Here is a 27,473-nt window from a genome sequence, read left to right on the forward strand (position 1 = left end):
GTTTTTTTTGTTTTTTTAGAAGAAGCTTTATCGTCATCGTACAAAAAAAATACAACAACATTTCATTTGGCGTCATCTTTGCAGCAGCCAATATGATCACAGTCCAAGAAAAACAAGCTACAAGGTGACAGGCGACAATATCAAGATGTGGTGTTGCTGAATTTTTTATTATATTCTTGATATATATGAATTTTTGATACAGTAGTTAGTTCTTCTGGATACCAGTCGGTTGCTTTTGAATGCAAAATATTTTGCTAAGTTGAGGAGTTTTGCTTCATCCTTCAATCATTAGGAAAAAAATCTATACATTTTTCACACATTTAATTTAGTTATTTTTCAGTAGTGCACAGCATATTTATTTGCGTTGAAAAAACATGTTAATTTTTCCTAGCACAAAGCAGAAATTTGCAAGCGTTTGAACACATCACTGCAAAAGACAGCATCAGATCCCGTCAAGATTCTTGACATTTGCTGCTAATATCTACAACCTCCCCCCTACAACCACTGCAGCAGTGAGGATCTGACAACAAAGAGGCTGATGGAGGCGCTGAAGGAGTCAGTCCTCACTTAACACTCTTACACTTAACAGGAGAAACTGACACTTTCTCCCAAGCGTCTCTGTAGTTGGAGCGATACGGTTTCTTACTCCATGGAAGCAAAAAAAAAAAAAAAAAAATCTGACATCCCCTCCCATGTGCCTGCGCTTTTAAGAAGTGGAGGATCTTTCTCTGTTTCCCCCAGCTTCTCTTCCTTCTCTACTTCCTCCTCATGTCATAGTGCACTCCTGTCGTTCCTCCTGATTTACCAGACATCCTCTTTCCCCTGCTGTCACATTTGGTACAGATGGTTAGGCTCTATGGAGTGGCCTGTCAGTCTCCATTTGGCCGCCTCTGTGTGACAGCAGGCCCGATGGCTCGTGAAGGGCCCCCGACTTTCCCAGCACACGGACACTGACATTTCTCAAAGGGGCTCGCATGCGCGCCTCCCACCCAGCCAGAGGAGAGAAATGAAGAACCTGGAGTTGACCCAAAGCCCGCCACAGGCTAAGAGAGGCAGGGAAGGAGGGAGGGAGAAGAGAGGCCGGGGTTGGATTCAGAAGAAGAGGACAAATAGAGAGGACAGGTGAAGTGGATGAGAACACAGGGGCGGTTAAACAGGAGACACATGTCAGTCATTGTGGAAGTGATCTTACAAGCTGAACTAATCACTGCTTTTCTGAGGGAGGTAGTTACAGTAGAGATGCCAACCCCCCACACCACCTCCAACCCCTGACATCCACTGCCTGAATGTTGTTGCAGGTGAAGTGAGGTGAAGCGGAAAAAACAAAAAAGAAGAACTTTTTTTTTTTTTTACCTCCACTGGCTGCCTGGAACAGTCATGAAAATGGATGGATGGTGATGGTGGAAGTACACCTGCCCATATATAAACTCATTATGTCACACATGTACTTATCAATATGTAAATCATTTCACTGTTTTTATGAGACCTTTATTATATAATTTAATTGTTTTCAGTCTTATTTACTCTGTCAGTCTTGTCATTCCTGCATCCAGCTGCTGTAACATGTAAATACCCCTGACGAGGAATCAATAAAGTTTCTTTTTAATCTTATCTTATCATAAGGTAGAGGGTAGAGGACAATAGACTGTGTTCAAAGACAATTTTTAAAGCAGCAGAAGAGAAAATTGGAGTCATTCTTGTAGCTTTTTCCCCCCCTTTTTTAAAAAATAAAATAAAAAATGAAGCCCTATATTATTAATTACTGGACAGGAGGATAAAAGATCAACCTGGAAAGAAAGAAAACACAGTTTTTAAAAGTTTAACATGAAGATTTATCTTGCAATTCACACAATTACCTGCAAACATTCAGCTTCTTCCTCATAATTCTCATCATTTTGTGTGTAAACTGAACAATTCAGTGATTTGTTTTTTTCCTTTAAAATCCTAACTTCTGCCCTTTGGTTTAAAAAAAAAGAAAAAAAAAGAAAGCAGACAAGGAGCTTGGAAATGACCTCATAACGGAGCATTAAACCCAGACAAACATCACCTCCATCCTCCCTCATGGAACAAGCAGCCACCACTAACCCAACCTTTTGCCAATATTGTGTAAATTGTTATATTGCATCCTGGCTGTGAGGTAGAGACCACGTTTGACAATCCAGAGGGGGGCTGTAGGGAGAGAGAGGAGGTGAGCAGAGGGAGGTGGTGGAGGAGGAGGGGGGAGCTGCTGTATTGTAGCGCCTCAGGGCAATGCTCCCAGTCAATATATATCTCCACACTCGCTCCTGCGCTCCCATTTGAGCGGGACGCGCTGCCCTGCCGCTGCAAAGGAGTGACAGACCGCCACACCGGGACGCTCTCTAGGTACGGATGAATTCATTTCCTCTCTACTTTTTGTAAGTGGCTCGTGGCATGCACAAAGATTAATTGGTGAAAATGAAGTGCTGCTTTAAAAAAGGAGTTAAGATGAGGGCCTTTACGTGGAGCTTTTGGATGCTGTTTTATTTTAAAGCTGCATGTTTTTGAGCTTTCATGCAATTAATTTATTTATGTGGCTAAATTAGATTTTATATTTGACACATTTTTCTTGTATTATATAGTTTTGTTTTGTTTTTTAGATTGAAGTATTATTTTATTATTGTAACTATATAGTAATTACATAAATGTAGTGGTATAATTTGTGTTATTAGAGCAAATTACATTTACGTCAACAAAGCTCAGCCACAGTTTGTTTAAATATATCAGCATCATTTGTTGTTTTGCTAAAAAATTTAAATGACAGTAAATAACTTTTCAAAAATACAATAAATTAATTGCTTTCGTCCAATCTGTTATTTTAAAATAGACTAATTAGTTTGGAAGGGTATTTTATTTCTGCATTTTTATAATAAAAAGAACCATGACATGATAAATAATTAAGTCCTTATTCTTAAATGCTTCTTTCTCTTCTTTTTTTTCAGGACTTTTCTCTTCTCAGAGGGAGACAAACAGCAAACCAGCCTGAATATCATCTTAGGTAAAGTGTCTCCTTTAAAATATGTATTTAGAAAATATCAAAACAATTTCACTTGCCGGTCCTCAGTGCATTCACTTACTGTACAAAAAAGCCAGTCCTACAGGCGGTCAGCAGTGTGGTTGCTGTAGCTTGTCAAAGCTTTTAGTGTGGTGAACCTCCTTAATTGCAACAATAGATGTTCAAGCGGTTAGGCGTGTTTGATCATCATCCCTAAAAGCTTAAAACAAGACCGCAGGGTTTGGATACGGGACAGTGGGGGGCCAAAGTGCACAGTCAGTGGAGAGGGGAGCGGATAGCAGTGGCCAGAAGAGGAAAGAAATCTACTGTAAAAATGATTTTTATTGATTGGCTCGTAGCAGCAGCTGTTAGACTCCATTATGAGCTCAAAGCTCAGGTCAGAGCCTCGGGGCGGACAAGTGAGCCAATCAATGGTCAGCCACTAACGGGCCAGTTCTGAGGGTCCAGTTGGGAGAGCAGTCGGCAACAGCCTGCCATCCTGCGTTAGACTCACTCCGTCTTTCATCTTCACCCTTCGTGCTGTGCGCTCATAGATGAGGTTGTCACTCAACATAACTGGTCATCCATCACCTGTGTTTGCTTCACTGGCTTTTATTTCTAAACTTAGTTATATGTGCAGGACAGAACAAAACAAAAAAAACAGAGTTGGTGAAGTTTATTTTTACCTCTGCTTGGACTTCAAACTTCACTCAGGCTTTCATCTTTGAATGACCCGAGGAAAAAGGCAAAATAAAAGCCCCCACAGCAGAGTGTTTTAAATTGAGGAGCGCACTCCTCCTCACATCTTCTTTCACTGCAGGCTTCAGCCACCGGCTTGGCTCACAGTCTAAGAAGATCACAAAGCTTCTGGAATTTAACAGATGAATACAAAAAACAATATGAATGTATTTTAGGGGATTAGAACGCAGGGATTTTAATTAAACTGAGGTCATGCAATTGCTAAAAAGATAAATGAGAGTTGAAAGTAAAAGAGGGATAAATGAGAGAGAAAATGTTTTCAGTGAATCCAAAAGACAAACTTTAGATTTTAATAAAGTGTGTGTGAGCAGTAAGTCACATATTAAAAATTAACTTTAAAATAAGAATTAGAATAAATCTATATAATGGACCAAAATGCAGAAAATAAGCTGTAAAGGTGCTAAATATTTAAATGTTTTGGTCTCTTTTGTGAGATGGGTCAAATTATAAATAAATCTGCTTTTAGTCACAATTCCTTTTATTTACAAAATCCCATATTCAACACTTAAAAACCTGTAAAAACAAAACAAATGCTACCTGCTGTGATCCGTGCTGCTTTGGCTGATCAAGTATGACCTGACTCTAAATGCACAGATATGTACAGGAGAGCAGTTGAACTTATGCGCCTTGTCCTGACCCAGATCCCAGTCCTGGCACTAATGACGCCCTTTAGGCATGACGCCAGGCTCTCATTAAGAGTCCGGCCTCAAACCCCCAACTTCTCTCCCTTCCCTATCAGCCCTGTGCCGTCCTCAGCATCGCCGCGCTGTGGCCTGTAGCCGGCCTCCGAGGGTCCGGGGCCCCTAAACTCAAGCGGGCCTGTGAGTGTTGCGAGGTCCCGCTGCACAGGTGCAGAGTCCCCTGTGACGGCCCTGTTTGCCCCCCAGCCCTGGGCCCTGCCAGCGCCTGGTGCTGCACTGGAACTAATGAGTAGTGGCAGGTACAGTGAGAACAGAGCAGTGTGGGCCTCCCTGCAGTTAGGTTAGTGGCAACCATCAGCTTAGGCAGACAACAAATGTGCTCTCATAATACACATATGTGCATAATGATATATACCACCCTTCAGTGCACACGCAGCTTAATCTCTCGTATTAAGGTTTTGTATGAAATTGCATCACTCTTTCGGAGACATAAAGATAAAATTAGAAAAAATATGTGGTAAAAGCAAAACGTAAAAAATCCTTCAGTCTGTTAATTTAACAAACTATTGTCTTGTTTATTTCACAGGTTCCAATTTTACCAAGAAGATGCTACAAAACTGAAGAAAAACCTGCAACAAATGAAATGTACCCTCGTCCAAAAGACAAAAAACTATAAAAGTCTAGCTTGAGCCATCGCAATCTGAATCCAGCCGTCCCTTTTAAATATTAAGACTCAATCATGTCAAAGGATGACGCCTGCAAAGTCACATCCGCCAGCAAGCACAAGGAGCGCAAGCCGAAAAAGCCTCACTACATCCCGCGGCCGTGGGGCAAACCCTACAACTACAAGTGCTTCCAGTGCCCCTTCACCTGCATGGAGAAGTCCCATCTGTACAACCACATGAAGTACAGCCTGTGCAAGAACTCCTTGTCTCTACTCATAGAGTCAGACTGGCCGTACAAAAAGGGCAACATCCTGCACCCAGACCAGCTCCGACCCTTTCAGCAGGCGCACGGCCTGCATGGTAACGGGAAAGATGAGCTAGAGCAGGCGATGCGCACTGAGGAGAGACAACAGGGGCAGCGGAGGTTGGTGGAGGAGGAAGGTGAGGGCAGGGAAAGCCAGGGATTAGAAGATGAAGAAGAGGGAGGACGAGGAGAGGGAGTAGAGATCACTGGGCTGACTAAAGAAAACTCCAGCAGCAACAGCAGAGCAGATGCTGCAGAGTGTGCTACCAAGAAACCCAAACAGCCAGAGTCAGAGCTTCTGATGGCAGACATGCTCTCCCTGGAAGATCAGCTTCTACGAGCACGCTCTGTGGAGGTGGAGGCCCAGCTGAGACACTATAAGCTGTCCAAGACATGTCTAACAGCTCCTGGGCTTCTGTCAGAACAGTGGCGACTGCTGGCGTCCAGCCACACTAAGGCCAAAGCAGAAGGTGCTCAGCCTCGAGTGAGCAGCTCAATCCCCTGTTACCCTCCGCCGCCAAACCTGGTGGACTACCAGGATCCCACTGGACTCAATCTGTCAGTGCTCGGTGTAGGTTACCCCATCAGCCCCAGCCTCTTCTCCTACATGAACTCAGCTATTCCTGCCGCCGCCGCCTCCGGTGTCAACGCCCAGACTCACGCACAGCTCGCCCAGCTTCCCTTCCTGGCATCGGCGGCTCAGCTGATCCACCCGGCCTCCAGCACGCATACAGACAGAGCTCTCATTCCCCCTCGCCTCTACTATCCCTTCCTGTGTGAGCACGCGTTCGGACCGGCTTCTAGTCAGAGTGATGCCAGCAAATCTCTCAAGACGTCCACAAACAGTCTAGAAACAAATTCCTTGTCCGGCTTCCAACCTAAAGTCAGTCTGTGGAAAGTGCCTGCTTTGCGGCCAGGAACTGCTGTCTCCCCCGCCGGCTGGGTGTCACCTCAAAGAGACTCCCCCGACCAGGGCTACAGGTTGGGGGATAAACTGCAGGCTGCAGCAAAGGAGGGAAAAACAAGCTGGAGTCTCAAGAGAACAGGAGCTGCTCTTAGAAACCAAGATGCTCCTGTGGAGAAGAAGCCGGCCATGGGCTTCACATTGGACCTTCTGAAGAATATTCAAACTGCATCGAGTCTCAATATGGCGGCAGACAAGCTTCTTCTCCAGAACAGGTAAAAAAAATGTTACTTTTATTTTTATGATACTTATTCTAAGCAGTGGGAGCATTTTCCTCACTTTTGTTATGCCATCTATACAGTAAATTTTCCAAGCTAGATCACAACTCTTAGATGCATTTCATGAGTAAAGTCTTAAATGCTGCAGGTTTGCTAACTACAACATCCTCCTATTCTTAGTTTACAGGATGCTCAGCTTCAGACTCGGCCCACTGAGCTGTGGTACAACGATCCTCTCACCAGCCCCAACAGTGAAACATCCTCTCTATCAACCTGCGGTGGACCCAACAGCCAAGACTCGACAGCTGCCAGGACAGTCGGGGACGGGGCTTCCGAGTCAGTCGCTGCTCTCCTCAGCGACCTCTCCAAGGCGCTGCAGGAGTACCAGGAGGCCGAGCGCAAGATCTCCCACCTAGAAAAGGAAGACCTTCCCGCCCAGCGACACCTCTGGGAACACCTGAACAAGATCCGCAGCGAGCTCTCTCACATTCACCAGGCGCTGGAGCGAACGGCCCGCCAGAGCGACGGGCCTCTGGACCTGTCTGTCAAAAGGGACTCGACGGACTCGGTCGGTGAGCAGAGCATGAGAGAGGACGGCAGCCTCAAAGACAACACGACGGAGACGGACGAGGAGGACGAGGAGCTGGAGGAGAAGAGGGAGGAAGAGGAGGACGAGAGCGAGAGGAAGGTGATGAAGGCCGCACTGGAGAGTCGGAAGCAGTCGCTGGACATGCTGATCAAGATGAGTCAGGCGTCGGTGGTGAACGCAGAGGTTCTGTCTCCCGGTGGTCTCAGCCTGAGGCCCAGTCCAGCTGAGGCCCTGTGGCCGAGCAGAACCACCAAGTGTGAGGCCGACTCCAGCGTCCTGCTCTGCCCCGACGGCCGGTCAGTCGTGTTCACCGACATCCCCTCCTCCGTCAAACCCCCAAAGAGACCCCCGTCCATACAGCGACTGGAAGCCCAGTGTCCTCTGAGCCCTTTGACAGCAGCTGACAACTAAACGTCTCGTTGTTCTGACTGTAATATAACTGATTCCATACAGCTGCTCTAATGCAGTTGTCTGTATTGTTACCTTTGAGTTTCATCGGCTGGAAGAAGACTGTCACTCTTGTTCTAAGTTTACCGTCACAAAAAAAAAAAACTTTTGCACCTTATGAGACAAAAAGAGAATGAATGACAATTTGAAAGAAGGTTTTTTTCCCTAATGCACTATAAGGACGTTGATTGTTACGATAAGGTTCTCCTTAAAATACAACAATTGAACGATTAAGTCCATGATAAACATGCTGAGAGACAATCCTTTGGATGGATTTTGTGAATATTGTAATGACAATAAATGTAATTAATGTAAAATGTTTTAAATGGTAATGTTTTTATATGGATGATGTCATGTTGGGCTGCATCATTTTACTTGATGAAAATAAAATGTATTATACACTCTGTATTTCTTTGAGTAAACTGAATAAAACAAAGAGTTTCCTTCTTTTTATGAAAGTGGGACAATGAAAGTCAAGATTTAAATAACAAATTTAAAACAGCAGACTGATTGTGCTTTCCAACTGAGATACATAATTTAAATTACAAATCTATCTGATTAATTTAAATGTTATGTTCAGGTCTTAGAAAGAGGACAAAAATTGACACATGAAATATGAAAATACCAAAAGATTTTGATCAAATTATCTAAAGGAAAAAAAAATCTTATTGTCATCAGTTTGCAGCTTGGTGAGATTTCTCACTATCTACATGCCACCATCAGAATTTATACATTTTGGAAACACAAACAGACACAAACAGATCCAAAGTGGCAGCAGCACCTGATTTTCTTCTATCTGCTCTACGTAGCCGAGTGGCTGCACTAAAGGTGAAGCAGCTCCTTAAGCCAAATCACCCTCAGTGAGGCTACCTGTGCCTCTGCTCCTGGACCCAGAACGGGCCCCTGCAAAGGTCAGGGCCCCGGGGCCGAGCTCCGCATACACTAAAAACTGTCCTGTACCTGTCTGCCCCGAGGACGGGCAGCGAGTGCGGCGCTGCCCCACGTCCTCCGGCCCCGTCACCGCCATCACACTCTGCAGCAAAGGTCAGCTGCCACGAACAGAAGAGCCACCAGCGGATGATCAGCCCGAAGAGGTCAAAATGACTGTCTGATCATTTTTCCCCTCAATTTATATTCGATATCGCCTGAATACATACAGTCAGTAGAAAAATCACACACAAAACAAGAACATAATAAAACAATCCCCAGCAAAACACTTAAATATCAGACATTAGGAGACACTTTAAGAAATATTAAAGCATATATATGTATTTAAATAGTAATACCCCCAATACTGATAATATAGGAAAAGACAAATACAAATCTTTCTACATTTTCTTTCTGAAGCAAAGCATTAGAAATTTTACTGGCTTTTATTAACACCGATCCTGCAGCACCTACTGTATAATAGAAAACACTTTAATCTAAAGTTTAGTTTAGGATCACTGACTCCCTCCAGTATTCCCTATGAATGTCAGCTGTTAATAATCTTTTTAAGGAACAATCTTAATGTTCAATAACAAAATGTTTCTGACTGGTTCTGGGGTTTTCTGTAATACAGCTTGAAAAGAAAATCCAGACCCAGCTGACAGCTCCCTCATGTGGGCAAACAGAGGAGTGTTACAGACGCTCAATGGAAAAGAAAAGGTGAAAAAAGGAACGATAGAAGCTCGCTGGGACAGTCTTTAACAACAGTTTCTAAGTCGTCCAACTGAGATAAAGTCACAGTGAGTTTTATAAAATAACTAAATACTGGTTGTTGTATTTAAGTGGCTTCAGTTCACATGCAAGCTGTATTAAATATAATAATAAACATGCACTTCAGGCTATGTAATGATCAATAAAAGTTACTTATACTGCTGATCAGTTTGAAACGGGAAATGAAAAGCAGCCTTCTGGGTTAAAGTTTGAATGTTGTGTTGATCCATCCATCCACCCTATTGATGATCCATGGAGTCATATTTATGGGAGGTCCATGGACTGTATGTTCAAGATGAAACCCATTTGGGTTTTCTAGGATTAAACAAACCAGAATTAAACAAACCAGGATTGAACAAACCAGATATATTATGTTCATACATGAAGCTGCTTCCAAGTGGATTTTTTTTTTGTTCTTTAAACAGAGCAGGTTTCCTCCAATCTTTATGCTAAACCAGACTAACCCTCTGGACTATTTGTTTTTGTACAAATGAATGTAATAGATATAATGCGTATAGATATAGGAGCTTTAGAGATCCTGGTACCTTTAAAAAGCAAAAAGGTGCTTTAAAAGAACTTGAGCTGCTCTAAAACATTGGTGTAGGATTTTCTTTAAACACTGTAGAGGGAAACATTAAGCAGTGGGTCTGGGTTTCCTCCTGTAGGAAATTCTGCATTGTGGTGAATTCTTATGCGGCAATTTGTGCTTTTCTGCATCATTTTTTGTTGGGAATGTCTGTGTTTATGTAAAGAAAAAACCAAACTCCAGGCATCAGCTGACAATTCTAAATATATGTGACTGCACTGCTTCAAGACATTTATTGCTGACTGTGGAACAATGACTTCTTTTGCCACAAAAGAGTCAGCGTTTGCATGAGCAAAGAATTCTCACTTTCTGTCTGAAACGCTCCGGTTTTGCTCCCGTCTCTTTAAAACCCTCTTTCTGAAAAGCCAGACAACAGTGAGGTTAATATGTTCTGTAACTTCATTTGAAATAGAAATTTCAAGCTGAAACAATGCAGTTGTCAATCACAATGACTGCAGTTTAGCATATATGTGACGCAGCACGTCTGAGTCAGAGTTTAAACTGTCTGGTAAATGATTTTATAAGTTCATGGCGTTATGGATTAATTTTGTAGACTGCGAGGAAGCTGCTCATTCTGTGTTTGACAGTTTGCAAAAGTAGTCACTTGACAGCCATCATGCAAAAGTGTTACATGGTGACATAAATAAGTAACAAAGGAAAAGTCTAGACTTCAAAACAAGGTGTTTCAGGCAGGTACAGAGTTTTCTGTAAGATAGAATCACTCCCTCAGGTGTGAAGTTTGGGCTTTTTAACTTTGCAGAAATATTACATGGACAAAAAAACCTATAACACAGTAATGAAAGGGAAAAACCTGAGACGCATAACACGGGGTCTTTAATGTATCTGTGCAGTCTTTGTTGTCACACGATCTCTTTTCAAAGCATGACCCTTTGTTTACATCTGCTGTCACATGTCTGTCATTATGGGAGGCTATAGTTGTGTCAGGACACACTATTTAAAACATATCATTCTGGCTGGAGGACACTGTCATCCCACAATGCTCTCTGCTTGCCAACACAGAGCTGCCCTGGTCGCTATCGTATTAAACGGTAAGAGACTCCTCCTGGTGGCGCAAACAAGCACTGCAGCTAATGTGCATGTAGAGGATAGTGGTTTTGGGTGTTTGTGCGGGAATGCAATTTTTTCCCCCCCTAACGCCCTCCAGAGCTGTTCAGCTGTTCAAGCATCAACACTGGATTGATTACCTTTAGTTCAATGCACTTTAAGGGTGCGGTAGCTATGGAAACAGTATCAGATTATGACTCGGTAGACGCTAAACATTAAATGACTCATATTGGATTGGGAGCAAAAAAAAAAAAACGATCAGAACATCCCTAGTTTACACCAATAACAACAATAACAATAACAATGACGATAACAATTACAGGACACCATAGGTAGTTTAAACACTGTTTGGACAAAAACCACAACAGAAAAATTTCCAAACACTTCATTTATTTGACGTTATACATTCAAATGAAAATAAAAAATATTCATATATATTTCATATAGAGCTAGTGAGCAAGATACAAGTTTAAAACAAAACACAGAAGTCTTCCGTGTGGCATATATATATACAAGGCGTGGTTTGAATACTATACAGTGTGTATCCATAGCTGCACAGGTTTCATGGATGTTTATATTCTTCACTCAGGCACGACTAGATTTCAGTGAGAGGTCAGGGACTGGGCCAAGTGCTTCAAGACTGCTGCTTACAGTAAAACATTTCAATCTCAACATCTAAACAGTAGGACTTGCAAAGCAAAGCTTATTAGTGTTAGGAGTTCCACACTAAAGCATAAAGTAGGAAAATGAGGCAACATGATCATTCTGCAGTTCAAATCATACTGTACAGTCATGCAAAAAAAATCCGAAATAGTTTTTTTTATGAGATGATATTCTCACACCAAGGTCAAAACTGAACAAAACACAAAGTCAGGTTTTAAGAAATCTTTAAAAATCCAGTATCACTAACAAGTTGTTCACTAAATATGACATTGAGTCAGGATGTTTGGTTGCACTGCAATTATTGACTTGAAGTCACTACACCAAATTTGAGACAAATAAAAACAAGCTTCCTCAAGTAGTCAAGTGATAAGTGCAATCTCACCCCAACCCTTCCCCCCCCTTCACACGCAGACACTCCATTAAAAAAAAAAAACTCTCATACATAAGCAAGTTAAGCATCACATTGTTTTCCACTATCAATCAAACCATAGTTATAGTACAGCAGATGCCCCAACAATCAATAGCAAACCAAATTCTACACATATCCAGTAGTTATGTACAACAGAACTGGTGCAACATTAAAAATTATTAGATATAGACACTGTAACAATAATAAAATACAGCAGATACTTAATTCATATTGGGAAATATATATTATTCATACTGTGTATTGCTGTCTGTTTTGGCATGTTTTGGAGGATCAATATAAACGCTGTCATGTATCCCTCTCACAGTTTATTTGACACAACTCCAACTCGGCCTGATTATACATCTATTTTAAAAGAAACCTTACACAGGATTGATTCTGTAAGTTTTATCAATTAAAAAAAAAGAAAATCAAACTAAAATATGACAACTTAGAGGCATGGAAGCAGTAGGTCCAGGTCGAGAGCCGACCTTGATAGATATTTATTCTCCATTTCCTATGAGACAGTCTTAAGCTGATGCTGGCGCGGCCGTGGCAATCACACCATAAAAACCAAGGCCGGGTAACAGAAAAGAAACTTCTAACAATTAAATCTTCCTGGAATCTTTTGCCTCGAAAAGCTTCATGCGCTCCTGAACGGTTAATCCCTCTTTAAGGCTCTGTTAAAGATAAGAAAGACGAAGCAAATTATTAATGGAAGAAAAATGCACAGAGTGGACAGAGAAGAGCATTAAAAAGAAGAAAACAAAGACGCAGCAAAACAGCTATGTGCTGAGCGAGGCCAACCGTGTCTCACAAAAAATACGATCCTACATTAATGGGCCCATACAGCGAAACTGCATTCTGATTTATGTCTTACTATGACGTCGTAGGAAAAGATTCCTCGTAAAGTTTTGTCCAAAAAAAAAAGAAAATTACCGGCAGTCCCATTACCTGAGCTGTTAGTCTCTGTCTTTATCACAGTAAAGTTTTATTTTTAAGGAAGTCACAGTTTCTAATAGATGTAAAATTGCATTTTTTGGATCAGTATTCATGCTGGAATGTGGAAAAGGTTTTCCCTAAATCATTTCACACAAGTCGAAGCACCATCGCTTGTCCGTGCTTATCTGATAATGTGACAGCATGCAGCTTGGATTAGTGCTGTGTTGACGGTGAAATGAAAATGTTAGACGATTAGGGCTGAAGGGTACTGCAGAATTATCCAATCCAGTAGGTGGTGCTGTTGCAAAAAATAAGGTGAATAGAGATGTGGTTCCACAACAGCATCCTTCAGTATTACAGACACATGTTATTTTAAGCTTTGCAAATTATCAGTTTTTATTAAAATACTTTCTTTCACAACACATTTGAATCTAATTTAACTAACGCGCAGAAAAATCAATCAGTAATTAATCAATTAATAACATAAATTTGGCGCGCTTTATATTGATAATGCACTGCTGTTGCCAACAAGTCCTAAGACGCATGATGTCCTGTTTTGGCCCAATTTGATTTAAGACGTGCACTAGCTAAGCTTTACAGAATACTTTGCCGTGGTGCCCCTTTACTAGCTAAACCCCTATAATACTCTCTACTTGCCAAAAATAGCTTCTAAATACAAAAAGGCTAAAGTAAAGTGAGAGGTTCCACCTGGTGGTGCAACCAGATACTGCACTCAATGTATAATACTAGAAGTATGTAAAATCAAACAGAATGATAACCGCTGTCACCAAATGCTAATTATCAATGACTTGGATTGGATCAGGGAAAGACAAACTTTATCGGGACTCCCTTTCGGAATGCAATTTTGAGGGGACAGGGTTGGCTAGGCAGCTGGTAATCCCAGTTATTTTTTCTGCTATTGATTTATTTCAGGTTAAAATATGAAATGTAGAGGAAAAATGTTGGAATACTGTCATGCCACACAAGGGGACCAACTTATGAACACAAACCACAAATAAATTCCAGCACAGAGGACTCAGAGTTTCAGCAAACAGTAAGACAACTTTAACAAAATGTTTTTTGGGTTGTCATACAATAGGGGAAAAAAAGAGTGCAGGAACATATGGAAAAGTTAGTTGAGACTCCTCAATATTAGGATCTGAGGTAGGTCAATAATCCGCCTGTGAAAAATAACAATTTTCTTTTTTTCCTGTACTGACCACTGAGAGGAATGCAACCTGAAAAGCTTTTACTGCGTGACACTGTTCTAAGACAAACCACTGCTAAAGCTCACACTTGTGATGTTCAACTGAGAAGTGGACACTACACTCAGCTGCAGGTTGTGGGTGGTGGGGCAAAAAGGAAGGGTTTGGGTGTGATAGGAGGGCAGATCATGCGAGGATGGGTAGGGCATGCTTTGGGCTTCATCATGCTATACCTACAGCACATCTCGGGGTGGGGGCTGAGGGGGGAGATCACCCCACAATGGGAGTGTCAGCTATCCCATGAGACCTGTTCAGTGACAGACTGACGGACAGAACAAGACAGATGACACACTTACAGCAAAAAGAGACTTACAGCAAAAAACAGTGTGACCGACGAGCTACTGAACACGTTTCTACTGCGTGTTGACAACAAATAAAGATTCTGCACGACAAAAAGCTTGAAACATGAACAAATTGAAACGGTTGTGTTCTGCAGATGCTACTGGTTTCACATGAATCGGTGGGATAAATGCTGCAGGGGCACTTATGGTGGGGTAAAATAATCTAAACAGAATATTCAGTTGCGGCTGCAGTGCACGGTAACAAACTCTAGGTGGCGCATGTGAGCAGGTAATCCGAAATGGCAGATCATGGTGTGGTTTTTGTGTGGATTCATGACTTTTGTATTTGCTATGAATATGAATATCAATAATATTCTATAAGCCTGTTGTTTTTTAAAAATATCATTTGCTTTTGTTGTTTTTCAGCTACTTCATTTAATTACTAGAGTCCAAGCAATTCTTAATTTTGGGGGCAGATGCTGATTTTTAGAAATTCCTACACTGATATATGGGGCGATATTATTTATAAATATGAACATATATGTATAGAGTATGACTGAGAAGGGAAAATGATGGGGTCATCGATCATGAATTTTCTTTCCAGCAAACTAGTTCGCAGCTTACTGTGAAGACACCACTTGACTCCGCACCACCTTCTGCTCAGCTGTTACATGGACTCTGCTACATGTGCTGCAAGTATTGTAAAAAATGGAGCGGCTGGACAAACTATGTAATGTTTCTAAATCACCCCAAGCATCGTTTATGCTTTGTGTTCCATACAAAAAAAAAAAAAAAAAAAAAAGTATATGCACGCAGCTACTAATACATCTTTGCCAGGCGGGTAGGAGGTGCTCTGAAATATCACAGTCCCAGATACGATCCCCGCTCAGACTATCACTTCTTGCTCATATTTTGGCTGAAGGTTTGAGCTTACTGTTAAACTACATTTCTTCTGCAGCTGACTCACTTCCCGTGGAGTCAAGAACAGCGACACTGTGGTCTCGGGGTGCACTAGCCTAATATCTTGTCACCAACATTTTAGTCTCTGCTGCCACCTAGTGCCTACAGCTATCAAGTACGATCCACACTTAATGCCTCCTTTTACTGCTTCTGCATTGTTGCTGTAACACAGCAGGTAGTCCATCAATTTAAACCAGGAACATCTGTATGATACAGAAAAAATGACAATTATTAGAGAAAGACAAACAGCTGTATTAAATCTGACACTCACCTTTGACCTTACACCTCTTGATTGCTTGGAGGCTGTTGATTTTTCTTTTTTCATGAAATCTGGATTACTTTTTGATTTCATAATATCTAAAAACACAAGGATGACACGTCATTATTGTCATGATTAACCTTAAGCGTCACAAATGTTTTAGCTCTTGAACTGACAAATCCAATCAGTTACACTACCTGGCAGCTGCTGAACTGAAACTCAGTTGCAACAGAGAAAAATCTCCAAAAACAAACAAACAAATCACAGAAACAGAAGCAGTATGCAACAAAAAAATAGAAAACTGGTTGTCACTATATTCCGTATTAATCCTCTAAACCTCAAACAGTTTCTTCCTTGGATTTGGTTTAAGGTTTCCTGACAGAACCAGACGTTGCACATAATTAGTTCAAAGGATTAGTTCCAATTTCTGTTTGTGATCGATGTTACAATTTCAAACCAACTATAAAAAAACAGCCTTTTAAACACATCGACTGGTTTCAGAGGGTTGAATAATAAGAAAAGTCAAACTGAGTGTTTTCTACTTACCATAACCAGATGTAACTGTTCCATCCACAGTCCTCTCACCTAAAGCTTCTGTCGCCATGAGCAGCTTCTCCTTCAGTTTGCTGATGTCGCAGTCAGCCTTTGCTTTCACAATGCTCAGTTCTGTATAGATGTCCTTATATTTGTCTGTGGCATATTTCTTGTCCTATTAAAGTGAGTGGTGATGAATGTGCAGCCTCAGTTTTTCTAATTCTATTGGAAGACCTGAAGAAAAACAGTCTTCAATAAGCTGATTCATAAAGAAGACTTCTCTTACCCTTAAAGCAGACTGCAGTTCATCTTTCAAAGAGTGGATTTCCTGTTTAAGATACTGGATCTCTGACTCCTTTATCCGTAACAAAACCTACACAATGGAAAGAAACACTTAGTTTGAGGAGCAAATTGAGTGTGTGTGGGTGTGTGTTGGTGTGTGTTTAAACCTACCTCCAGTTCATACACGTCTTTGCCCTGGGTCAGCGGCGACAGAGCTGTTTCACCGCTGAAACAGGAGCGCATGCGAGTGATCTCTGCAGTCAGTCGGTTATTTAATTCCTGTCGAGAAGATAAAGTTGCATTTTAACCTGTGGACGAATGACGTCTCTGTGCGTGCGGTGCATGTGCAGGTTCTGGATGTGGATTCTGACCTGGTTGTGAGCGTTTAGCTCCTGGTTCTCTCTCTGACACTGCCTGAGGGCCTGCCTCTCAGCCTCCAGCGCCTGAGCCAGGTGAGCGTTCTCCAGACATTTCTGGGAGTACTGCTCTGACAGCACCTCCAGCTCCCTCTGGATGGACTGCAGCTCCTCCCTGCACAGTAACATCACCAGTATCAACCTGAATTCTCAGCTGATGTTAACTAACTACGACTGTCCCGAGCCTGATGAAGGCAATTATTTAACTGATCTGTATTGGTATGAGCTTAACATTTGAGTATTTTACCTAACACGTGCAGCAATGTCAATATTTGGTTAAGACTTAAGTCAGATTCAGCATTTAATCGATGGATCATGAGCTGACAGTGTTGACAAAATCCAAAACACATGATTCAGGCCATGACAAAGGCAGCTACATATGTCATTGGGACATAAGAATGTAGACTTAATTAATCCTTACTTGCGCTGGCTAGAGGTCATTAAGGGTTCATTTTATGGAAAACCTCTCACAACCATGTGCTGACAGTTTACCTCTTTGCCACACATAGCTAACAGTTAGAGACTTTTCGGTGTTTTCAGGATATAACTTTCAAGTTTCATTGCTGCATGCGTTTGCACGTTTTTTTAAGTTGCAGGAAAAAATTCAAGGCAACATATGAGTTCAAAGGGTTTTTATGTTCTTGTCATGTAACATACTCATATTGTAGGCGGAGTTCATCAATGTCTGAGTTCAGTCCACTCAGTTGGGAGCGTTGGGTCTTTTCCAGTTCCTCTTTGTGCGCATTCTTCATAGCTTCAATAGCTACAGGAAAGATAGAAAAACACATATTTAATTGTTGTGTATCGGACTTGTTAAAAGCATACTAACTATAAGTGCCAAGACAGTTTATTTACCAGCAATTGTTGCAGCGGTCTCCTCTGCCAATAGCCTTTCTCGCTCTTCCATGAGTTTGGAAATCTCCCTCTGATGCTGCCTCTGGAGGTCTTCTATCACCTTCTGGTGTGTTTCCTCCATTGCGGCAAAGCCACGTTCGCATGTGGCCTAGAGGGAAGAAAGGGTCGATAATCCGTCATCGTGAAAATCCCTGTGCACTTACCACCTATATGACAATAGCTTCAGTCAAAATCTAGTAGTAGTTCACTAGCCTACATGCAAAGAGATCAGTGATAGAAGCCATGCAAGGTTTTTGTGCTCTGAAGCCCAGCTATGTTAGTAACAGAGCAAGTTAAAGCTGTGAAACTCTAGTTCAGCAGAGCTTTATTTCTTTTACTGATAGACTATTTTACTCTGGAATAGAATATGGGAAATGGTATATTCATTTGAGTAAAATGATATGTTTAAACTTCAAAAGTGATTTCTTAAGGCATTACTGAAGTCGGAAGATTAGAATCGGTTCTAGAAGCCCTACAACACTTAGTTCAAACATTAAACATCTTCCACCCATAGTGTTGGAGTGAACCCCAGTGTGCACGCCAACCTGCAGGTTCAACTAATGATTTGTCTTTCAACTAGAGTTGCGCTTATTTAAAACATCAAAACAGAAAAATCATTGGTTTTACTATATTTCAGCATAGTTTGTCAGATGCTTTTATTATACTGCTGTTATCAGCAATACAAACTTTCCACAATCCCATGTGAATGAGCCCCTTTGGGTCTGAAGATGTGTATTTAGCAATTTGTGGGAAACATGAATGACTGTACCAAATGTCAAAGAAATCTATCCAAGACAATTCAATGAAACCTACTAATGGTGGCCCTATGATAGAAAAAGTTAGGGAGGTTAAAACAGTCATTGGGATTGATCTCCTGGAAGCAATAGATTTCTGTTTCTATGTGCCGTCCAATATTTGGAAAATATTTGGAAACACTTAACAAAGTGGTGAACTGACTGATCAACCACTAGCATAGCTGAACGTGAAGGCCAGACTTTGTATTAGTGAATTATGAATATTATCAGGACTTGTATGTGAGAAAAACAGTAACAAAACATCCAGTTTGAGACATCCTTCAAAGATTGAATTAAAATCATGCTGTAGTTCACATGAAAACTGTTCATGTCATCTCAAATCACACCATTTCCCAATTCCAAACCATCAGTAGTAATTAGTAGAATGAAGAACCAAAGTGAAAAAGTTATTTAGCTACGCAACTATTCATCTATTACTCTCTTCTTTAAATAAAAGTCTCTAAATTCACTAAGGGTAAAATGAAAGAGCAAAAAACCTTAAGACTCTCAAAGTCTCTCTGGTATTTCTCTCTCAGGCTGGTCACATCTCCTTCAAGGTGCTTGTTCTCCAGTTCGTCCTTCATGCTATTCATCTGAGTCTCCAGCTCCTGGATTCGGTCTTTCAGAAGCACCATGGAGTCCACCTCTGACATGTTTTGTGCTTCCTCCCACTTCCCCTGCTCCTCCTCCTCCATCGGTGTCGCCGCCTCGTCACAAGTAGGTGACTTGGAGACTTTAAAGCCTTTTTGCTCTTTGAAAAATTGAACGTTTTCTACATACTGGGAATGCAACTTTTCGATCTCCTCTCTGTGGATGTGCTGGAGCTCACAGATCCTCTGTTCAAACTGCTCCTCCAGCTTCCTCACATGACTCTCGTGCCGCTCCTCCATCGTGTCCATGTCTCCGAGCAGAACCTCGAGCTTCCGTTGACTGTCCGCCGTCGTCTCCATGAGGGCCAGCTCTGTCGAGGCGCGACCTTGCTCCGCTTGGCTCAGCTCTTTTTTATGCCTCTGCTTCAGATCTTCGGTCTGGTTCTGGAAATGCTGCTCCAGGAGCGTCGCCTGCTCCTGCTGCTGGGAGAGCTGGTTCACTCGTTTGCTGATCTCACTCTTCAGCGTTTGATTCTCCTTTTGGAGGGTGGCCACTGTTTGCGTGAAGCTCAGGCGTTCCTCTTGTAAAGACGCTTCATATTTTTCTTGGATTACCGTGACATTGCGGGCGTGCTGCTGCACAAGAGCATCCATGTTCTGACTGGTCTGTTTGCACCAGCCCATTTCTTGTTCGTGCGTGGCCCTCAACCTACAAGCCACATACGCTACCTGAGCCTGGATAAGAGCTTCACGCATGCAAAGAGAGGTACTTGTGAAGTTCTGTGAAGTTTGGTGCCCTAACAAAGCGTGGATCATTTTAGACAATCCGGGATGGTTACCGCCGCTTTCTATCTCTTGGGCATACTGATGGAGGATTGCTGCTTGTCTCTGAAGCTCATTAGCCAGGTTCTCGTGTGCATTTTGCAGCGACTGAACAGAGTCAACACCACAAGAGGGCATTTCTGCAGCCAACTGTCTGTCTACGATCTCCTCAGCCAAGTTCCTAGCTTCTTCTGTTTCGATCTGCTCCATGTAGGGCGCAAGTTCAGGAGGGCGAATGTCGGCCAACTTTTGTTTACTGTAGCCAAAGTTATTTTTCACTTCTTTAATTACTGCTTTCAGATCAGGCCGTTTGGAAGCTTCAATAATTGCCTTCAGAGCCACGTCCCTTTGATGCAGGTTACTATGGGCTTCAGTTAACTCCCTTTTCAGTATTTTGAACTTCTCCTCATAGCAAACTTTAAGGTTTTGAATCGAGTAGACTAGTTCGGCTTTTAGGAAGGTGTTAAAGACAAGCGTGGCATCGACATCTACATCAGCTACGACACTGCCCTCTTTGGATTTAGCAACATCTGTCTCAGCTTTCTCCAGTTCCTTCCAGAACGCACTCTCTAACATCAACTTTCTGGTCAAGACATCAGCGTAAACTATAGCCAAGCAGTCTTTGTCGCTCCTTTTAATGTGCTCTATGCCTTCCCATATCTCTGCAAGAGCTTGTAGGAGGTCAGACTTTGAGGATTGTATCAACAAAGCCATCTTGTTCAACACTACCGCCTCAAAAGACAAGGTTTTGGCAAAGAGGTGTGCTGCGTCTTTATCTATGGTCTCTGGGGTCTGACTCTGATGGACGGCTGGTGATTGCTCTTCCAATGTCTTTTGCCCTTGCCGAATGTGCAGCGATGCGTTGAACAAATCAGTCTCTATCTCTGACAATGAGTGCAGCTGTGAATCAGTGGTCTCATGAGAGCCACTGAGGATAGTTCTTACTTTCTCTCGACTGTTTTCCACACATACAAGGGCCTCGGTATAATGCTTAATGGCAGCACTACTCTGTATCCCACTTCCACCACTACTGTCTGTCTCTGGACGGGGCACCTTTTCTGTCAGCTTTAGATCAATCTTGCACAAGTCCTCTGCCTCCGTGGATCGTTGCACTTCTAGATTCTGTGTTAGGTTTCTTAGCTTATCTTCAGTAGCTAGCAGTTTAGTCTCTAGGGCGTGTATGATGGAGATAAACTTCTCTGGGTCACTAGCATGTGGGAATGTGATATCAGAGGGGGGGTTTCCTTCAGCTAGATGAATGTCTTCATTTGCATCTTGCTTATCTTTCTGTCCTGCGTCTACAAAGCTGCTGCTCATCTGGCTGGAGTCCATGCCCTCGAGACTGATGTATTTTTGGCACTGAATATTGGAAAAACGTATCCTTGGTCTTTTAGCTTGAGACTCCTTATCATCTGAGGAGTTCTCTGTCTTGGCTGTATTGTCTAAAGAAAATGAGGACTCTAAGTTTGATGACATGGAGAATGACGTTTTAACCCTGGCCTTCTTGCTCTGTTCTGGGATTTGCTTCCTTTCCATGCGTAGGTCAGCATAGCCCAGCTGCAGGGCATTGAGGTGCTGCTCTAACTCTGCAATGCGGTCCTCTGCAACCACAAGCTTGGCTTGCAGCTCCTTCTCAGCAGTACAGGGCTCAACCTTATCTAAGAGGCTTTGACTCATTTGACAAAGAAGGTCCTCCTTAGCTTGCAACTTCTGTTCCGTTTCCTCTAAGCTGTTGCCAAGCGCAGTCATTTTAACAAGGGCCTCCTTTAGGTCTTCTTCCTTACGTTCCACCAGTCTCTCATACATCTCCTTAGTCTGCCGGATCTCTTCCTCTTTTTCTCTAAGGAACTGGCTCATTTTCTGGAACTCCTGAGTAGCCCTCTCATATGAGTGCTCCAGGGTGCAGTAATCAGCCTCTTCCGTTTCCAGACGATTGCGGAGCTTGTTCACCTCCCGGTCTGCTTCTGCTATCTGGTTCAGAAGCTCCTGACAGCGGCACGTGAGGTGGCCTTTCTCTTCCTCGAGCCTGCGCACACTTTCCCTCAGCGACTCAACCATGTCGGTCTTTTGGGCCAGCTGCTCTTGCAACTTCAGCATTTCCTCTCTGCATTCTTTACTTCCTGAGGCCCGTCTTCCTCTTAACAGAGCCTCCACCTGCTGCTCAGCCTCCAATAGCTTGTCCTCTGTTTCTTTCTGTGTGGTTTCAGCCTCAGCTAATCTTCGACACAGATTCTGCCTCTCCCTCTCATGACTCTCTTGTATGCTGCTCTGCTCCTTCCTCAGGCGCTCCTCCTTCAGTGCCTGACCCTCCTCTGTAGCATTTAGTCGAGCAGTCACCTCTTGCAGCCTCTCCTGCAACCTCAGTACCTCCCTTGTGTGGTCTCGCTGCAAGGCCTGCTGGTGCTCGAGGTGCCGGAGGGCCTGGTTTCTCTCTAGGAGACTGGCCTCTACTTCACGGAGTCTATCTTCACTGTCCTTCAGCTGGGTTCGCAAGGTGGCCTCACCACGGCCATATTCCTCCTCTTGTTCTTTTGAGCGCTCCTGCTCTAGCTTGAGCTCGTTCCGCATTCGTGCCACAGCCTGTTCACTGGCTAAGATTTCATGCATTGCAGACGCAAGTTTAGTCTGCAGAGCCTGAATGTCAGTCTCATGTCGGTCTACAGCGTCCTGGGCTTCGGTGTAGCTTCTCTTTAATGTCCGGATCTGCTGCTGAGCAAGGTCCTGCTTCCGTTTTTGGGACTCCAGTTCGCCCTGTAAGTCTTGATTAAGCCTGTGCAAGTGTTGCCATGGCACTTTGCGTGGTGAGGAGGAAGGGGGTGTTGCACTCTTGAAAAAGATTGATGAGACAGTTTCATTAATGACAAGACTTTAGCTCCCTTACCATACACGGAGAACCACATCTCGCAGGTTACCAGGAGAATAAGTTTTCTCCTTTCTTGTTATCAATTTTTTCCCAAGCTTCCACTGTGCTTTTTCAGAGGACACTTGGAAACTGAAAGATGAATTCATCCCCACCCCACCCCAACAAAAAATAACATAAAAAAACAAAACAAAACAATGGGTGACTACCATCGTGATTTTAAAATAAAAACCAAAACAAACATATTGGAATTTTAATGTATGACTTTAAAATGGACATTGTTTAAAAAAAAAAAGCAATTAGTTAAAGCATGCAGTTCAGAAACACAAAGCATGCGGAAATTAAGCTGGGAAAGAACACACACACATGAACAGAGAGAAAAAGCACAGCGCAAGGCTCCTTGATCAAGTGTCTTACCTTGAGCATATCTGATCAAATCAGTTATTCTCCCAGGAGATGTGAAACTCCGTCAACAAAGTTAGTGAAAACTCATGCTAAGAACACCACAACCATGCGCATCAGTTTCAGAGAATAAGCACCCACACCTGTTAGTAGAAGTTTTTAAATGTTGCAGTAGCTGCACATAAATCTGTCATGAACCAGGTGACTGCAGATCAAAAATGTCAACAGCCTCGAGGTGCAGATAGTAATTTTACTTTACCGTATATTTATATAAACTACTAATATCATTCTGTCTCAGGATTTCTTTCCTAAAATTCATGTTATATTTGCACATGGTGTGTATTTTACGACACACTCTGAGGCTGCATGATAAATGGTGAGTGTGGTACCTGCAGTACATAGCCCTCTCTGGCACTGTGTTCTCTCCCAAGCGCGTCTTCCAGTTGCTCCTTTAAAAGGCTGTTCTGCTTCTGTAGTCGGTCCAGCTCCTTCTGCTTCTGTCCCAGCTGAAGAGAAGAAATGATGGGCGAATGGCTCAAGATGTTCTGACACCATAAATACAAGCAATACAACGGTATTTGGAAAGTAACACCTTTTCTGATCTTGAGGTTCACCATTTTCAAAGACATGGATGTGTGATACAGAGGTGTTTTAACACAGCTTAACACAAATTACGGTCCTTCAACTCCTCATCTTGATGAAATCTGAGCTTGAAATCATAATAACTAATCAAAATCGGTTTATTCTGACTAATCTAAAAAATGTCAGAAATAATCTGCACTAACCAAATCCTGTAAAAAACTAAACATTCTGACCCCGCTGATGCAACTGTGAAGCCATTAGTGACTCAGTTTTGACGTTTGAGTCCAAGTTTTTAAGAGGCTTCCCCAGAAAACTAATAATAAAACCTGTTCAAGAAGCTTATATATGTGTGAGCCGTTTGTGTTTCTATTATGATCTCAGGTCATAAATGGCTGCATCCTACTGTGACACAATTTAATGCATTTGGAGAATAAAGCTTGAGTTACTACTTTGGCTGGTATTTACTGATCATTTTGATGCTGATGGAAGCCACAGGATATACATGAGCCTTCCGTGTGGTCTGATTCAGCCAAAGTTCTGGGAAAGCGGGAAATCCTTGATTGGCAGAAATGTCAAATGTGCTAAACTAAATATATTATTGTCCATTTACTTTTGAACCCTTCAACTTAGAGTTCTTTTTATACTGATATGAACCTACACGTGTAATTTCTGACCGAATTAGCTGAAGCCTAAAGAACAAAAACTGTAACGGTCGACTACTTATGTTCAGGACTGCATAAGATCAGAGTGAGTGAACGCACCTCTTTGTCTAGCAGCGCAGCAAGCTCATGTGCAGGCAGCCTGTCCGAGTTGGTGGAGTTTTCTAAAGCTGTGGAGATGGGCACTTGCTTCTCTTCTCTCAGTGGCGTCGTCTCCACCTGATGCCATCGCTGTTCAATCTCTTCTTGGACATCCGGGGATCTATTGCCCTTCTTATCTTCACTCCCAGGAGACACGGCAGCAGGATGGTCTACCTCCATCCTTCCTTGCTCCGGGCTTTCGGGCGTCGACGGCTGTACCGACGGCGTAGCGTTTAGCGTGGAAATAATAGTAACAGTAACAGTATTTGGTATGTGAGTCGCACTGGTTGTGCTGTGAGGAGGGGCGCCCCTCCTGACGTTCTCCTTTTCTGCCTCTTCTGTCGTGGACGGTGGATGAGCACCTGACACAGAGGAGGTTTGGAGGGAGGAGGTAGAGACAGGAGAGGACGCCAAGGAGGAGGGCGAAGAGGAAGGAGAGCAGTAGGAGGAGGTTGTGGAGAAGGACGAGCTCAGGTCAATCGTGCCCGCTCGCTCTTTCACAGGCTTTTCCGTCTGTTCCATTTTGAACTCAGACCAGTCGTAAGTCTTTGAGCGGCCCTCTCGTCTGCGCTCACGGACTCGGCTTTTCCGCGGCTCGGAGGGAGCAGCAGAGCCCGGCTGTCTGTGGGCGTCGGACTTGGGGACGTCAGGACTGGGGTTTGGCTCGGGGGCGGCCTGTAGACACGGCTCCAGCATCACGTGGGACTTGATCTTCTCATCAGGGATGGATCTGATCAAACAAAAAGACAAAAGAATAAAACACATATATATTTGTATATGTGGGGTAAACAGAAGACGATGACGACTTTTTGTATTCACATCAGCTCAATCTATCACATGAAGCTTTGCTGGACAAAACAGCGACACAACAACATTTCTGGTGGTGCAGCAGATTATAGCGGTGCAATTCCAGGGTTTCTGCAGGGTCCTCCAAGTTAAATGTACCACCTTTAAAGACTTTTTCTATTTGACCAAGATGCAATAAAAATATTCGACACATAATCAGATCAGCAAAAGTATGAAAGTATGAAGAAAAACTAGAAGGCCTTGATTTTTTTATGTTCTTTTTCAGTAGTCCTCAGCAATGCATAACAACAAGCTAGTGTTATACTACAACTAGTGGAAGAATTAACCAAACCATCGATTAATTTAAAGCTGCAGCATGCAAAACGGACAAAGAAAAAAAGAAGCCACAATTTAAAAATTCAGCCAAGACAAGATGCAGAAGTCTAGCTTCCTTTCAGACCACATGAATTTCAAAATGCTGGAATTTTTTTCCAATGGCGCCAAACATGACTGCCGATCTCAGCTTTAAGCCTTTGCTAAACTTGACACTTGTCCATTGTGAAATGACGAACCCCATATTTACTGTACAGACAGGTAGTAACAGTGCATGCTGTCCAATGGTGCTAACGTAAAAAAGGCCACAAAAAGTCCATCTTCTATTGCACCCATCACACTTTAATGTCTTTGTAAACAGGCTGCAGTTCAGCTGAAAAGTCCCTGAATTTTTGTCATGTGACTGTTGGTTCAAGCTGAGTCACTAACGACTCCTCAGTTGGACAATAAATTGATTTTAATGAAAATATTATGATTTGAAGCTGATGGGACCGGAAGTGACACGTGAATATTTCAAGGACCATCAGAAAGTTAAAAATGAGACGATTCTTTCTTTTGATAGTTTCTAAATGGTGCTATTTTGGCAATTTTTAAAAGATGACAAGCCTTCTAAACCCACCGATGGGTCCAAAAACAACACCAGATTCCAAAACACTTTGCAACTAAAAGCTCTTTTGTACTTTTTAAGACCAGCAGATACCCTGACACAGAAACATGATAAACATCAGTGGCACAGATCCCAGTAAAAGCATAGCATCAGCACCAAAACATGTATAAGGCAGACAGTGGGGCTGAAAGCAGCTTTGGTGTTGGTGATCTGAGGTAAGCCTGACGGCAGATGGCTGCCTTTAGCTCGCTACTTTAATGCAATTTCTATAGTAGCTTAATGTGCAGAATGTGTTTGCAGTAAACTGCTCACTGATGTGCACTCAAAGTGTTAAAGGGCAGAGTGACCTGACAGAATAATCCTTTTTTTTTTTTTTACCATGTGTGGATGTGTGATGGGGGTGGGAGGGGGAAATGAGAAGAGACAGAGCTCAAGAATGAGAAAGAGAGGCGCAGAAATAGTTGGAATACCAAACGACCTCACCTTGGACAGGAAAGTGTGTGACTCAGTGAATGTGGGTCAGAGTAGTGATACAGTAAATCAGCTTTGCTTTTTCAAAATAAAACAACATTTTAAAGTAGTTAAATCATCCTCAGGCAAACTGCTGCTCGGAGAGAGTTAAAACTCTTCATAGCGCAGCTCCTATATCTATCTTCTATCTTCTTTTGTGCCTCAGTTGTGATTCGCTCCTAAAAGCTACTGAGCGGACAGTCAAAGCTCAGTGATGATGAACATCCGTCTGTGGTGTTGGGCAGATTATTCTAGCGTGTCGATGCGACTGCAGTGTGTGTGTGTGTCTCTACGGTGGCATAACTGACAGGGAGACATTACTCAATAATCACATGACACACGGTGGGACGACAAACACGCCGGGGCTGACATAGCTGAGCAATTACATCACTGTTGGAGGAGGAGGGGGGAGATATTCAACACACAAGCACTCCAACCTGGGCTTCAGAACGGATAGTTTCAGAGAGATGTTTTTCCTGGAAGCAGGTTGAAAATACCAGTTGAAGGGGCACAGAGATAGAGAGAGAGAGAGAAAG

At 42.7% G+C, this 27,473-nt stretch overlaps 2 protein-coding genes across 2 annotated transcripts in view; one reads left to right on the plus strand and one right to left on the minus strand.

Moving 5' to 3' along the window:
• The first annotated feature begins 5,152 nt into the window (after positions 1-5,152).
• Positions 5,153-7,564, plus strand: prr35 (proline rich 35). Its single transcript, XM_008303266.1, has 2 exons — positions 5,153-6,561; positions 6,745-7,564. Exons 1-2 carry the CDS (start codon positions 5,153-5,155, stop codon positions 7,562-7,564), a joined length of 2,229 nt encoding a protein of 742 aa, XP_008301488.1.
• A 3,758-nt stretch (positions 7,565-11,322) lies between these two features.
• LOC103373394 (myosin phosphatase Rho interacting protein) overlaps positions 11,323-27,473 on the minus strand; it is a 61,547-nt gene continuing 45,396 nt past the window's right edge. The window contains exons 14-25 of the mRNA XM_008303267.1: positions 27,375-27,413; positions 24,663-25,431; positions 23,709-23,825; positions 19,143-22,883; positions 17,813-17,960; positions 17,615-17,720; positions 16,913-17,072; positions 16,713-16,820; positions 16,546-16,632; positions 16,272-16,434; positions 15,738-15,823; positions 11,323-12,698 (exon numbers count right to left, since the gene is read on the minus strand). Of these exons, the coding sequence (XP_008301489.1) occupies positions 12,627-12,698; positions 15,738-15,823; positions 16,272-16,434; positions 16,546-16,632; positions 16,713-16,820; positions 16,913-17,072; positions 17,615-17,720; positions 17,813-17,960; positions 19,143-22,883; positions 23,709-23,825; positions 24,663-25,431; positions 27,375-27,413 (5,596 nt within the window). The 3' untranslated portion in view covers positions 11,323-12,626. The remainder of the gene's footprint in view (positions 12,699-15,737; positions 15,824-16,271; positions 16,435-16,545; positions 16,633-16,712; positions 16,821-16,912; positions 17,073-17,614; positions 17,721-17,812; positions 17,961-19,142; positions 22,884-23,708; positions 23,826-24,662; positions 25,432-27,374; positions 27,414-27,473) is intronic.

The sequence above is a fragment of the Stegastes partitus genome, unplaced genomic scaffold, assembly GCF_000690725.1.
Source record: "Stegastes partitus isolate 25-593 unplaced genomic scaffold, Stegastes_partitus-1.0.2 Scaffold1968, whole genome shotgun sequence".
Lineage (NCBI taxonomy): Eukaryota > Metazoa > Chordata > Actinopteri > Pomacentridae > Stegastes > Stegastes partitus.